This window comes from Grus americana, chromosome 4 (genome assembly GCF_028858705.1).
Source record: "Grus americana isolate bGruAme1 chromosome 4, bGruAme1.mat, whole genome shotgun sequence".
NCBI lineage: Eukaryota > Metazoa > Chordata > Aves > Gruiformes > Gruidae > Grus > Grus americana.
In genome coordinates this window covers 28,937,897-28,952,767 of record NC_072855.1, presented here as the reverse complement: position 1 = coordinate 28,952,767, position 14,871 = coordinate 28,937,897, and the positions used below count along the sequence as shown (strand labels likewise).

Sequence of the window (14,871 nt, the reverse complement as noted above, 5' to 3'; positions counted from 1 at the left end):
AAAAAAAATTACTTCTCATCTCTTGCTAAAAATGACAGTAAAAAACCCCTAAAATGTAAGCCTGCACAACAGTCTTTTATTTTGTACTTATTACGTGGACAACTATTTTAAACACAAATTAGAAAACAATTATGCTACTTTGTACTAATTTGTACTCTTTGTACATATCCATAATGACAGAAAATATTTGATCACATACAGATTTCCTGAGATGAAAGAAAGCATACTTTTGTTACATATAAAAAGTATGCTCTGATACATGATGAAACTTTATATGGTATGGCAGTTTTATCCTAGCTAATGTGAACTTCTATCTTTCAGCATTCTATTTTTCCCCAGGAGAAAAGCTGGATTCAAGCCATTTTTCTGGTATAGAATTCCTAAAGTTTTTCCAACAGGGATTTCTGTAACTTAGGAAGACATTATTATTTTTACAACAATTAGACATATGGTCTTTATTAGAGGTGTCAGACAATATTAGTAAGAGAACTAATTTTAACATTAAAATGACACTATATTAGATGAAACATTAGCTTATAAAAGATTACACATTGGCTTTCAAAACACTAGGGGGAAGGTTAATGATCAACATTTTTATTTTAATGTCATTTTTTCTTTTATAACATTCAGAAACAGTATGCAGCATCTAATTTATTTTGGTCAACATTGGGTTAAATTGGTCTTCAATCTTTCTTTTACTCTAGAAAATAGGAATAGAAAAACGTGAGTGGAGAAAACTCATGCTTAGGTGGTTTAGTAGATCTGCTGTGTGCATCAGGTCCAATTTTTCCAAATGTAGAGATCTGATCATTATTTTTGTTAGGATTAAGCAACAAATTTATTCTAGCAGTCCCAGTAGTAATTCAAACCAATAATTAGCAAAGTCTATCACTGAGACTAAAGCTAGCTAAATAACAGTTGGTTTTGGAACAAGCTAAATGCTTAACTGAAAAGTCAAACTCACTCACCGTGGAAAATATCACAGTGCTTTTACACATACAGCCTCACACTTCTATACTGATCATGTGTTTGATTTCAAATATTTAAGTAAAAATGTTGCCTCAGTAAAAATTGTAACATGACCTAAGTTACTCTGTTCTAGTCCTGTGCAACTGTGTCTTAAGAAAGCATCTCTTCCAGAAATTCTTCCTCCTAGTATCTCTCTGTTCCTGCAGTTGCTTTCTTGATTTTAAACCACCACACGGCAAAAGTCATGGTTTCCAGCCAACATGAAACTCACTCTTGCACTTTTCACCAGGGACTTGAGGCATGGCTAAGAGAGGTCTTTGCACTGGAACCTACCTAAGGTTCCCTCTAATCTGAACATGCTTCCAACACTAAGCAGGACTCACTCTGCAATTGTAAATCTGAACTAACCAGTGAGAAGGCAACGTGCACTTTCTGTTCTCAGCAACTGCTCACAGTATCACGCAGCTGAAAGCCGCTCTTCCCTCCTGTATCATCTCACAATGGAAAAGATTACTTTAAGAAAGAGGAAAATGTGGAATACAAGAGTGCATTTGAAAATGAGAAACAGCAAAAATAGATTAGAAAGACATAACAGGAACTGACAAAAAGAAAATACTCACGGCAAAAGAAACATCAACAAGGATTCAGGAGAGAAAGTACAGTAGTATGAAAAGCCTTATCCATAGAGACTGGAACTGAAATTAATCTGAACCAGTAACTAGTAATAGGTTAAGTGATGGGTCCATGAGATACAAGTACTATGTAAAATAAAAGTCACAAGATATTCCAGAAGTTGTGGGGTAGGAAACATACACAAGGTTACAAGCAGCACTACTTGTCTTCTCCAGCAGAGCTTCCTCCCACTCTACATCTGCAAGTAGGCTGGTTGCTCTAACGGACAATTTTCACTTTTTGTTACAAATTATTTTTTCCACACAGCTGTTCCAACCAGCAGTATTAGTGTCCATCTCTTCTACCACTAATATTTTCCCCTATTATTACTACAGATGAGTTGCAGTATTCTTGCAAGTATCACTGCCAGAGGCAGATTCTCAGGTTTATGGGGAAAAAAAAAAAAAAAAAAAAAAGAGGTAGAGTTGCCTAGACACATAATTTGAATGATCAAACTTTCAAGTTTGTCTATTTCATAGGAAAGCTTCCTGCTACTCTGCTTCAACTATGACTGGATCTTTAGGGATACCCTAAGGCTAACAGAATTTGCGATACTTCTGGAAGATTTCTACTCAGTTCTGGGAAAATGTTAAACCATGAACAGAATTGTTCATGCTTAACTGCTATCCAGTCCTAAATACTCAGTAGTATTCAAACTCGCAAACTTGCATCATCGTTCATAAATCCCTGTGATCCGGGTACTTTTCATCATTTAGAATTTCAATCTTTGCCTGTAGCAAGCTATGTATCATGGTAACTGTTCAGGAAAATTGCACAGACATTCATCAAGGCAGCATACACAAAGCACAAGAAATAAGGAAAGATCAGAGGTGACTCATACCGAGGTCACTTTCACAATTATGCCCACAATTTTTATAATAATAAGAAATGGACTTGAGAATCATGAACTCTGGATTTTTTTTTTTAATCTGACTGTGACAAGATCTTCAGTTACTGGGGATGGGAGGAAAAGAAATCAATATTACCTCCCCAAAGTATTTGAGAACTTCAGCCTTCATTTCCTTAGATGAAATAAAATAGCTCGTCTAGCAGAAAACTAAGTTCCATGTTAACATACTGACAAGGACCTAATAATTATGATAGTTTAATACAGGCTTCTATTATTTTAAAATAAGACAAGAAAACCTCCAAGTTAAGGACATAGTTACAATTTGGTCAGAAGTTTTCAGGAAGAAACAATCTGGGTAGCATAAAACTCTGAAATCATTACTCATGGTGTAATGCTTCCTTTCGTTTTATTCCTACAGTCCAGAAAACGAGCAGAATGAACTACTGATTGCAAACCATAATGAAAACTTTATACAGAAGTAACAGTTGTGTGAGAAGAGGGTGAGATCCAGCAATCTATTGGCTAATTCTGACTCTGTTTCAAAACAAGCATGTACAACCCTGTGGTGTTAGTATGCAGGAACTCACCTGACATTGTCTGTTCCAGTCTGTGGATCAGTGACTTTTTAGCACATTCAATGTCAGGACTTGGGTAATCCAATACCTGCCTGCACCAAACTAAGGGACTGACACATTTTTGCACTGGAGTCAGTTTCTTCTTTGGGGATGTATATAACCTGAAAAGGAGAAAAAAAAATTCTATGAAGACAGATAAAATGAGCATAAGATCAGGCATGTACCAATATACCACATACTATGCTATTTGCATTTTTATAGCATAGCTACACTACAATCTCAAAATATAAAGAATTCACAAGTTTTACGTTTAAAGTAACTATTTTGGATACAATATAATACTGATAACATATGGCTACCCAAAGACTTCTGGCAAGAAGCAATGCCTATATTGCTACACTGGGATATGTTGACTTATATGCCAGAAACATAAATGTCTTCACTTTTCGGAAACATCAGATATATGGACAATTTCACTATGTCACATAAAGGTACAAATTGGGATTAATCTTTTCAGATTTAAGTAACATTCACCTGAAAGAAGGCAACAAAGCACTATGGAATATATGCAACTGTTGTTTTCCTAAACACAAAGATGCAGCAAGTGATAAGCATCTTAATAGACAAGGAACAGTGCTGAAGTGCATAGAACACATCTACTATTTCAGTACTGTTGAACAATAAACATTTTATTTTTACTTATAATTTGTATCCTAGCACATGATCCTTTAGTTTTCCTTTGAACATAGAACAAAGGGACTATCTCTGTCCTAAGGGGTATACAGTCAAGCATTAAAAGCAAGGAACAAGAGATAATGCACATAGAGTAAAGAGAAACAATGAGACCATATTGTTCTTCAGGACATGCTGAGGCCTTTGCCCGTCAGCACCTCCATTCATTTATTTTAACATCAGCATTTCATGACTGAAGAAAGAAGTATTCCAGTTCAAGGGCTCTAGACATTTAGCTTAAAATTTCTCTTCCCTCAACAAACAGATTAAATAAAGTCATAACCAAACACACACTCAAAATAGGGATATTTAAGCCTTATCTTTGGTCTAGAACCAAACTTGAAAATGTGCTTCAGTAAAAGGCAACAGTGAAGTGCAAGATCTACAGCTCTAAGTAGAGCTTATGCATATCCAGAAATGGTTAAAAGAGTGTTTCTTCTAGGAGTAATGATAGACTTCATACTCCAAGCAAATATGGTTGTATGCTACACATTAACTTAGGAACGTTTGACAGCCTAATCAGACATGTTTCCATACAAAACAGACAGCAAAAGTTCTTGTTTCCTTTACACCAAAGACATCAACAACACAGAAGTTATTTCCCACAGCTCTATTAAGAGATTATTAACTGATCCCTCCTCTGTAATTCTAGAACTTGAACTCAGTTTGTTTTATAAACAGCTTTAAAAGATATTTTTTTTTAATTACTATCCTTAAGGTCACTTCTTACAAAAGCTTCCCAAGAAGCATGCTTATAAAAACACCATGAATCTCTCACCCAAAATACTGATCACTTCGTTTACAGCATGCTCTGAAACACTCTTCCCTTATAAACACTGAAATTAAAAAGCTACAGTTGCAAATGCAGGAGAGAGGATTTTTATTAGCAGCCAGGTTTTCAACCAAAAATGAAGCCATTTGTAACAATGCAAATAGCCACTGCCACATACTATAGTCCACATGGCTTACGCTCTGGCCAGTGTCATGCTGATCATTAAAACTGATTTTGTAGGAATCCTTACAACCTTCAGGAGCACTGTGCCCACAAGAAAACCTAAGAGCCCATCACACATTTATAGCCCTGAAGATCCTTGGAAAGTACAAGAATCACTCGATGTTTACAGTTCTATGTAAACAATTATGTAAATTGCTGTACTCTCTGCAATTATCTGCATATAGTTAAAGGCAATGTCTAACATTTACTAGCTAACACTTTGAATTTACTGTCTTTTTAGCATTGATTTGCCTGTACTTTTTTCTATCCTAAAGTATGCTTGCACAATTTCTATCCTAAAGTATGTTTACACAATACAAACGTGTCAAAGGCAACAAAGTCAACTTTCGTGCTGTACAGGCCAGACTCACTGCTAACTCTCTGGATAGCTGACATGCCTTGCTGTGTTTGAGAAGTTCCATGCACATTTGAAGTGTTTACAGTAACAACCAGTATAATGGGCAAGAAATTAAAGTGTATGTCCTCTTTGAAAGACACTTGGTAATTTAAGTTCCAACATATTCTTTTCTGCAGTTTCCAGTTGTTGCATTTGTTTAAGTAGTTTATTTACTGAAGCAATCCAGGCTCATGCAGCTTCCACTTTTCCACCTCCCTTCCTAAACACACATATATTCCAGATTCTCCTACCCCTTTTCCAGACAACTGTTTTTCCTTTAACTGCCTTTGTTTCACACCTTACATTTCAAGAATTAGAACTTTAGAATACACGCATTTCATGCAACTCCACTACCTCACGACAAACACATGTGCATCAATGCAGTACACAATGACTCTTTCAGGACAGTTTCTTGCAGCTCATACACCTATGAAATCTCATTATTATAAAACAGTGATCTTAATTCTCCATCTGACAAAGAACAGCCAATCTCAAGTTTTGAAACTGATGTAATTCTGCTTGCTTTGCCCTATTTGGATTAAAAAAAGGCCAAGGGCAAGGCTAAGGATTGGAATGATGCTTCTACTACCTCTTCCTCTCCTCCCAACAGAAGGAAGGGAAAAAGAACAGAAAGGAGACTATGAAGCGTGTACAAATAACTTCATACAGCTAAGCAATCTTCTTTGTCGAACTACTGTTTGACCCAAAAGAGACAGGTCCTCCTTAGCTGAAGGGCGTTCCAGAAAAGATTTGTTCCCATTTCTGTTAATGTATTCTACAGCAATGCAACAGCACTGACTGGCAGCACGGCAACTTCAGGATTGAAGATTACCAGTATGACTTCATACATCTCTGAACTCTACTAAATCACTTTCTCAAAACAAGAAGTTGAAAACGATTGAGGAAACTGACAGCTTACAGTTACCACCCATACAACACATGTTAACACACCAGAAAACTGCATTCCAGTTTCTCCATAAGAGAGTAAAGACTATAATTCAGTGACACAAGGTCAAGTAAAAGAAAGCAGGATATAAAAAGAAGCCCAGGAGCTTTGGTGTATTTTGAAACATCAAGAAGCCCAGACACTATGATTCTGCTGCACACAGTAATATTCCTTCCTTCAGCTGTCACTAGTCAACTATGCCACAGCAGCGCCAATCTGAAGTTTAAAGCGGCCAGGGGCTCTACTGATTAGTTCCAGGAAGATGCAGCACAAAAAGGGCAGAGCTTTTGCAGAAAGACTACTGTCAATACAAGCTCATATGTTATTGTCAGCCAAATGGGGCAAGCTGTAGCGTGCTGTGCTAGGACACAGAGGAGTCAGAAAAGGCTTTGAAGAAAGAGGGCAGGACATTGAGGTAGGAATGGAATATCTGCATAGGGATTACCTCACCTGAGGAACACCTCCCAGTGCATTAAAATACAAGAGGCTAATTGCCACAGGCATGAAATCAGAAGCCAAGATTCTAATCAGGATGAGTCTTTTTGTACCAGAATCCTTCTACTGCTCCAGTACAAGAGTGGAAGGAAAAACATGCAGACAAACATGAAGTCACAGATCTGAATTAGAAAGAAGATGACAAGTGGAAGGAACTTGAGTTAAAGCTTATTTTAGCCACATTCACTTTAAGGGAAAACTGGCAGGTACAAGAGGCATAATGAATGAAACAAGAGAGCAGACAAAACATTGCAGACAAAAGCAGAATGGAGAAAGCAACTTGAAGAGATGAGGAGAAGGAAAAAAAAATAGAAATCTAAGGCCAGATCATTAAGATCCCTAAAATACAGGAAGGAAATCCCACAAGGAAAAACTACTAAAAATAAATACATCAGAAGACAATAATACTGGACAGTCTTGGAAATTGACACTGTTCTAAATTGTCTATCTAAACTCTTTTAGATCTAAAACTTTCAGGAAATTCTATCTGGATCAATTTAAATAAATTAAAATTTAAGATAGATTTTGAATAAACAGCTACAGGAACAGATCTGAAGAGAATCTCTGGATGTAAAGAAAAAAATAATCCAAAACCTAAGTGACATCCCTGCACATATCTGGCTCACAGATTTCCTCTTTACTCCTCCCCTACCCCCGCAAAGTTCCTATCCTGCAGTTGTAACTGACTGAGACACGTTGCTCAGCCTGTAATTGCTAATTTGTTGGTGTACTTAACTGAATACTTCTAATTCTGAGAGATACATGAGTTACAGCAAACTTCAGGTCTCTAAAAAATAAGGATATGAATACTACAAAAGCGCTTTGACAATCTCATTCACATTGAAGTGGCACATCTCAACTACATGATGCCATTTTCAAGTAGAACTGAGAGTATTCAGAGAGGTTGCAAAGTGCAATTGGGAACACAACTACCTTCTTGTCACCAACAATTAAAGATAGTTAGCTGTGCCCTGGCTAGTTACTAGAAATTATAGCTATTATTCATTTCCTCATCTCAAAAGAACATGCTGCTGTCTGAAAGAGATGCTGTAGAGTAGGAAAAGGGGCCTTCAAAAGCTTGGAGGACTCCTCTAACACCATCATGTAGCTTCCCCAGAACTGTTGCACACACATTGCATAACTGTCCACTGTTTGAGAAGCTTTTCAGAAGCAATTTGTTAGAGCATATATGCTATAATGAGGTACTGGTGACACTTATGTGGAATAGAGAAAAGTTGAGAAGTTCTGTGTGCTATTAAATGTGTTACAAAATATAAGTCTGCTTAAATACTAAGCTTGAGAGCTCTACGAACACCTACAAAAAGTAGAAGTGTGACTCATGCCTAAACAAGACGTGATCATGAGGTAAATTTCAGGAATACCGTTAGGACAATAAAGGAAATTTGTATTGAACCTTTCATAATATCAAAAATGTTTAAAAGCCATTAAATATCACACAAGAAGTTAGAAATAGAAAGAGTTCTTCCTACAGTCCTCGAACATCTGTTTCACAACAAACATAGATATCTCAAAGTCTTTAGTCAAATGGAGTATTATTTGATATTACGCCAGTTGTTTCATTTGACAAACTGGTAACTTCCCTAATCCTTAGTTCTCTCACATGCTTCTTTTCAAGTCATCTTCCTAGTTTGAGAAGCCATTATCTGAATTTGGTTAAAAAACCCCCAACTTTACATCAGATTGACATTTAATGTGCCACAAAATTAAAAGTATCAATTTCTCTTTTACTTAGGTCACAGGGCAGGAATTGATCAGAACCTGTCCAGTTTCCAAGAGGCCTAAACCACACTCATTCAATGCCATATTAGCAGCTGAAGAGGAAATGCTGCAATGTTATTTCAGCAATGGGAGATCATTCAGGTGCAGTTCTATCCTAAAATCCTCACCCTACACTTCACTAGCTCACTACGGCAAACTTCAGGATTCCAAAACAAAGTTAGTAATCAAGGGACATCAAGCAATATGAGCTGAAAGACAATCATTATAGGTGACAATCACGTTTTCATCCTCTATCACAAAACAGCCACTTAGCCAACTAACTGGAATGGATTACTATAATGGAAATGTAGACTATTAAAAATAGGTGCCAATTTAATAGAAATAGCTGCTGAATGAGAATGTGTATAATAGTAAAAGTACTTGCTTTCCATTTTAACTAAACAGGATACCAAACCAATATGAGGTCTTCAAAAACACTAAAAATATTACTTTGAACTATTAATATAAACGACCCACCAGTAATTTCACTTTTACAAACTAAAGGTGGTTACTGTGTGTTTAATTCAGTCAGCTGTTAGCTATTTCAGCCCTACCAAGGAGACTTTAGATTGCAACGACATGAAAACATTGATAAGTGCTAGGCTAGCTTTTATAGCACTATGATTTAAAGAGGACACAACTGTTCTGAAGTTTGCCGAGCAATTATAGGTACAAAACCAATACACAGCAAGCTCTATACGCTTTCATGCACATACTGCATATACATTTTGAAGAAACAGCACTGTATGTTTTCCTCACATTTAAAAGAAAGCTCCTCAGAAAGTTTAGGTAATTGACTGTGCAACAAGTTACCACAAAGCAAGTTACAGTAGATTCACAGCACAAACTAATCTACAGTAATTGCCCACGTGTGCAAACTTATCCTGCAATAAACTTGAGACAGCTCGCTTATTTTAAAAGAAGCTTAGCGAGGCACCTCGCATACTGTTACCGAGTTGTCTTGAATGTGCCACACATCCACACCCAACCTTACCCAGCAAGTCAGGCAAGGAGCTGTATGTATACCTCATCCTGCCTCTCTGAAGATTTCTCCACTCTGGTCCCCCTTCCTGCCCTTTTGTCTTTTTAATTAATTAAAAAAGACTTGTTCAGATTGAAATTTGAAAAAAAAAAAAAAAATTTGATCCTATCTGGTTCAAGAACAAATAGGAACAGCCATAGAGTAGATTACCAAAGTCACTGGTAACTTCTTGAGGAAGTAATTAGCAGGCATAAAGCAAAGTCTCCATGGGAGTAGGTACAGCTCAGTACTGCGCACATGTGCATATGTGCCTACTTGCAATTTCAGTACCCTATTAGGAAGAAAGTTTCAGCATATTAAATAGCATTCAGAAGCATATGACCAAGAAAGTCAATCTAAATTCACTGAAATATTTTTAGTATTTTACCATGATTTGAAGATTGTCTCATGTGCTGAACTGTTTAAAACCTAGAACATATCTGGTTTTAACTAACCATAGTGAAGAAAAACAAACAAGCAAAAACATAAACAGTCTCAAAGTTCACTAATATTGTAATGCTGTTTTAATAGCTAAAGCAGCAGCAGCAAAGTTCTTTTCACTTGTTAGTAAATTAGGCTTGTTCTACCTTCTCCTTTCATTTTTCACTTTACGCTTTTGTCCTCTGTAGACTTATCTAAAAGCATTTAAAGAATTAAAACTTAAAAATGAGCCGATCAACTCCAAAATGTAGATTTAGAAAATGACATGTCACATTCCAGTATCAATTTCAGTCACAGCATCGACTGTTCCATCTTAAATTCATAGCCAAACTTCACAGGCACTAATTTCATGTGAGCATTAAATGTAAAAGAATGTAATTTTAGCAGTGAAGAAAACTATTTCTTCTGCCATTACAAGTCTGCAGACAATTTCATAATGGGGTATATGAATGCACAGACTGAAAAAATACCCATATTATACAAAGCAGAGAGAAGAAGAGAGACAGCCAGCACCCTGCATCATCTATTATCTCCCACAGCAAGGTCCTTCTGAAATCAAAAGTAAAGACAAATCTAAGCTTCACTATGTAGACAAACAAAATAGGGAAGATGAATCAATTTTTTACGCACAAACTGTGATTTAAATTTACCTTGTTTCTACATGAGGTTTCCTCAGATGGTAAGTGGTCTTTCATTTCTACAGTGGTATAATCCCATAGTTTAAACAGGATTTTGGGTTCAGCAGTAGTGATCCAAATCCATTTCAATGTGGAAGAGTTCACACGAGATTTAAATTTCATAGAGTACATTCACCCTTTCAGTTGATTCAATTACTTTGAGTGACCTTGCATAACTGAGGCCTTAAGAGTGGGATCTTTATGAAACAGTTTAAGAGAAATCCACTTATATCATCACTGCTATTTTCACAGGTTTGTTTCTTTTTGATTGCTCCATGAGCCCTCTGAAAATTTCCAATTTCATTTAGAGCAACAATCTCCATTCATCAGATGTACAAATACAGATCATCCTACCTCCATAAGCAAGAAATGGGTTTAGAGTATTTAGTGCCTCAACAGTTGAATTAAATGGTGTTCAGAAACTCCAGGAGTTTGATTTCCATTTTTATAAGCAATTTGGAGGAAAAAAAAAAATCATCAGTCTAGCCACTTTAAGTGCATATTAAACTATAGCATGAAAAGACAAAGTTCTTTAATTACATAGCCATATTTCTTGATATGTACAACAGCAAGTTTTAAGAACTGCTCTCTTCTAGTTGCACGCTTTTGTGTCTCATTGTCCCATGTCTGACATTGAAAATTAGTATTATAGTTGTAAAAATATTAGGAAAGGAATAAAGACATGTAATAGACTGCATTTAAGTTTTGTTGTCTTTTGAGGACTAGAACTTGCACAGAAACATGACTGAAGCCACAATAACAGGCAGTGTATGTGATGTGCCAACCACCTGACACCAGCACGAGCAGTGCTCAGTGAACTATGCTGCCTGCCCATGAGTGTCCAGAACGGCATAAACAAAAACACGCAGCACTTACGCTGTCACTGTCACCATATGCTTTGTTGTGACTTTAACTTTCACCAAAGAGATGCATTATGTTGCCCATGATTTAGGATTAATATACAAAATGATTAACATCTATTGTCACTAGAATTCATGACGTTCACAAATTCGGCTTTCCAACTCCAAACTTACTGTGCAAATTTAGTATATTCTATTTCCCTCACATGCTATAAGCCAGTAAATTACAAGGCATAAGCTGAGAAATAAGAGTAGCTGCCTTGCACAGACTCATCATCTGGAAGATGATGCCTTGTGTTAATTTAGTAAGCTTCTGTTGGATGAGAATAAACTTATGCTCTCATACTTCTCCAGTGGATCAGGCTGGATGTCAGGCAAATGACTTCTCCAAGGAAGCACACACACTGTCTCCTCCCTGAGCAACTAAAACATTGCTCATGCATGGAATCATTCCAGCATTTTCAAAGGTGTTTCTAATTCTGAAAGACATTTTTGTTTGTTTGTTTTTTAAATTTGTCTACGTGTTCACTCCAGAAAGAGACCTTTGTAGATGAACCTACAACCAGTTCTGACCCAAGTCACTACTTTTGTTACGCCTTTCCTCCCTGTACATGCTTCCCTTGTGTTTCCCTGTTGACACTGTGCTCCTCCCCACTGTTTCTCCTGCAGCTCTAACGCTGCTACTCTACTAGTGTCATAGGAAACTTCAAAAAAAGACAGCTGGAGAACAGCGTGATGTTAACAGAGATCAAACCTTCTTGATTCTCAGTAGAAGCTCATCCAAGTGTAATAAAGACAAGGTGAACACCTGCAGGTGTTTTTGCTGGAGCAGCAAGATAAGCAATTCATTTAAAAAGAGAACCACCTATAGTAAACCGTGGTCCTACATTGTTAACAATAAATGAAAACACCTAAGGACAACAACTCCTTAGGAAATGAAGGAGTATGTTACATTTGCTGCCTTCACAGCTGAAAGCAACCAAGCCTTAAAGTAGTATAACAGTACCTGTGGGCTAATTCTGCACTACTCCAGAAATTTTCCACAAGTTTCTCAATGCCTCCACACCTTCCGAACTTGTGAAAACACTGACTACTGATTTTGCGGCGGGACTGGAGCATGCTCCCGTCTCCAGGCGACCCGAAGTAATACTCTCACTGCGGCCGAACAAAAGCAGAGCTGCAGGCCTCCAGGGAGGTGCGGTGTGATGTACAGAAACGAAAACACCCTTCCCCTGCAGGCTTCAGTACATGTTGGAGAGCTAATCCCCTCATCCAGCCCCAGAGGGCGAGGCTGCCTCCATACACAAAGCCCCGCGACCACCTCCGACACCAGGCGCACGCCTGGAAACGGCCTCTTCCTCCCGGAGACGGCGAGGTAAGGGGAGGACGGTGCCTTCCTCGCCTCTGGGCGGCGGGTGACGGCGGAGACGGGCGCCCCCACCCCATTCCCACACCGGCCGCCTCCTCACCAGCCGGTCTCGTCCTCCTCGCAGCCGGCCAACCGCTCCAGCTCCTCCGGCCTAAGCAGCGCCGCGTCGTCCAGTAGACTGTTGCCCTCCTCGCCGGCCGCGCCGCCACCGGGTTCCTCGGGGGGCGGCCGCCGGGCGGCGGCCCTGGGGCTGAGGCAGCGGCCGTCGGGCGGGGAGACGGCGGGGGGCGACGGGGAGGGCCCGCCGCCCAGGAGGCGCTTGGGGCTGGCGGGGGCGGCGGGCAGGGCGCCGTGGCGGCTGCGGAGCTGCTCGTTCTGCTTCTCCAGCTTCTTCACCAGCTCCTGCAGCTTCCGCACCTCCGCGTCCGCGTTCACTCCCGAGCCGACGTCCTCCATGGCGCCCACCGGCAGAGGGACGGCTGCGCGGGGAAGGGCGGCCGCGCCGCCCCGTCTACATGGCCGGGCGTCCCGCGGTGGGGGAGGGCTGTGGCGCGGCGGGGCGGGGCGGGCCGCGGGCGCTGCTGCCGCCACCGCCTCCTCAGCGGCGCCGGCAGCTGGTGAGAGGGGTGGAGAACGCGCATCTGGCCTCCGCCGCCATCTTCCCACCTCCCCTGTCCCGTCCCACCGCCTTGACGTCATGTGCGTAACCCGGGAGCGTCACCACTCGCGCTGGCTTGTCCCTCTGTTGGGGTGAGGTGACGTTGCCGAGGGTGGGGTTTCTTGTGGCGACTGAGGCTGTTGAGGCGGTCGGTCGTGCTGGAGCGCTGCTGCTGCTGCTCGCCTCTTCCCGGTTCTGTCAGGGGAAGGCTCTGCCTCACCGCCGCCTGGCGCTCTGTGAGGGACTTCTCCGGAAGCCTCGCTCCTGAGGGAACGGCTTGGCCTCCCGGCCCGGCCTATCTCTTGGGGGCCGCACGTTCCACCCAGGAGTTGTATGCGAAGTCCTGGGTAACCTTCCCAAATGCTCGAATCCTGTAAAGGACGCGAGGTGTGCCCCTGGTCCGAATCCCTGGCCTGTGCGTGACAGGCATGTGAACCATTCCCTGGATATCACTTGAGCCTTTTGTGTTGTATACATATATATCCATATAAAAAGTGTCATGACATTGTCATGTACAACAAGACTCTCACACCTTTAGGTTTAAAGAATTAGCGGGACTTAGGGGTTTGTGTCTCCAAACTTCCTCTGCTGGTATCGTGGGGATTCTCTGCCCCCCTCCCCCATGCCACTGTGAGTCAATGCCCTTAGTGCTGTCCTGCACAATTTTTGTCCTCTTCCCAAACTCCATCTACTCCAACAGCTTCATTCTGGAGCCTGCAGGTGGGCTGGAGGAGGAGTCTGCAGGGATGACACCGCAGATGAGTAGCATTTACCAGGCTCAGGGAGCGAATAAGGGAAAAGAGGCTGAGGTGCTCAGACTGGTGGGGTGCGCTGAGGAGGTGCAAAGCTTCGGGGCAGTAAATGCCACATGGTCGTGTTTGGGTTGTGTTAGGTATGGTGCATGGACTGCTGGGGTGTTGAGGCTGCCAGACACAACTCAACAGCAGCCTTATGTATGGGGACAAGAATGGGGTCACTTCCTTGCCTTATGCAATCCCCTTATATGTTCAAAGATTACATTGTCTGTTTATGTACAACATTGTTTGAGAGTTTATGCTGGGGTGGTTATCCACTGTTACTGTTAAGTCCTCACCAGAATCCAGGCCTTTGATCCATAAATACAATTTATATCCTTGTTTCCTCCAAACCAATATTACCTTAAGTATTTAACTGTATTAAAATACTTCTGGCCTGGTATCTTTTAATAAAGCAATTTAGATTACTTTTATGGTAATCTGTCTTCATTATCTGCTTGCAAAACAAACTTTTTATCAGCAGCAGACTTTACCACAGATTTTGTATAATTATCACAACTATAAAACTATTAAACAGTTTTGGCCCATGAGCTGAGACCTTTGGGACTCTGCTCATTGATACCACATTAATAACCATCAATGGCAACCCTTGGAGACTGGTTTGTAAACCAGTTTGTAAAC

General features: G+C 40.3%; 1 protein-coding gene across 3 annotated transcripts in view; it reads right to left on the bottom strand.

Annotated features, from left to right (window-relative positions):
* The window catches only part of SLAIN2 (SLAIN motif family member 2), a 35,928-nt gene extending 22,474 nt beyond the window's left edge, over window positions 1-13,454 (bottom strand). For 2 of the 3 annotated variants that reach the window (XM_054823097.1, XM_054823098.1), the window contains exons 1-2: window positions 12,878-13,454; window positions 3,079-3,227 (exon numbers count right to left, since the gene is read on the bottom strand). In XM_054823097.1, coding sequence (XP_054679072.1) covers window positions 3,079-3,227; window positions 12,878-13,233 — 505 coding nt within the window. In that variant the 5' untranslated portion in view covers window positions 13,234-13,454. Of the gene's footprint in view, window positions 1-3,078; window positions 3,228-12,414; window positions 12,823-12,877 lie in introns of those variants that run through there. The other variant, XM_054823099.1, reaches the window with a different exon arrangement.
* Window positions 13,455-14,871: the final 1,417 nt, after the last annotated feature.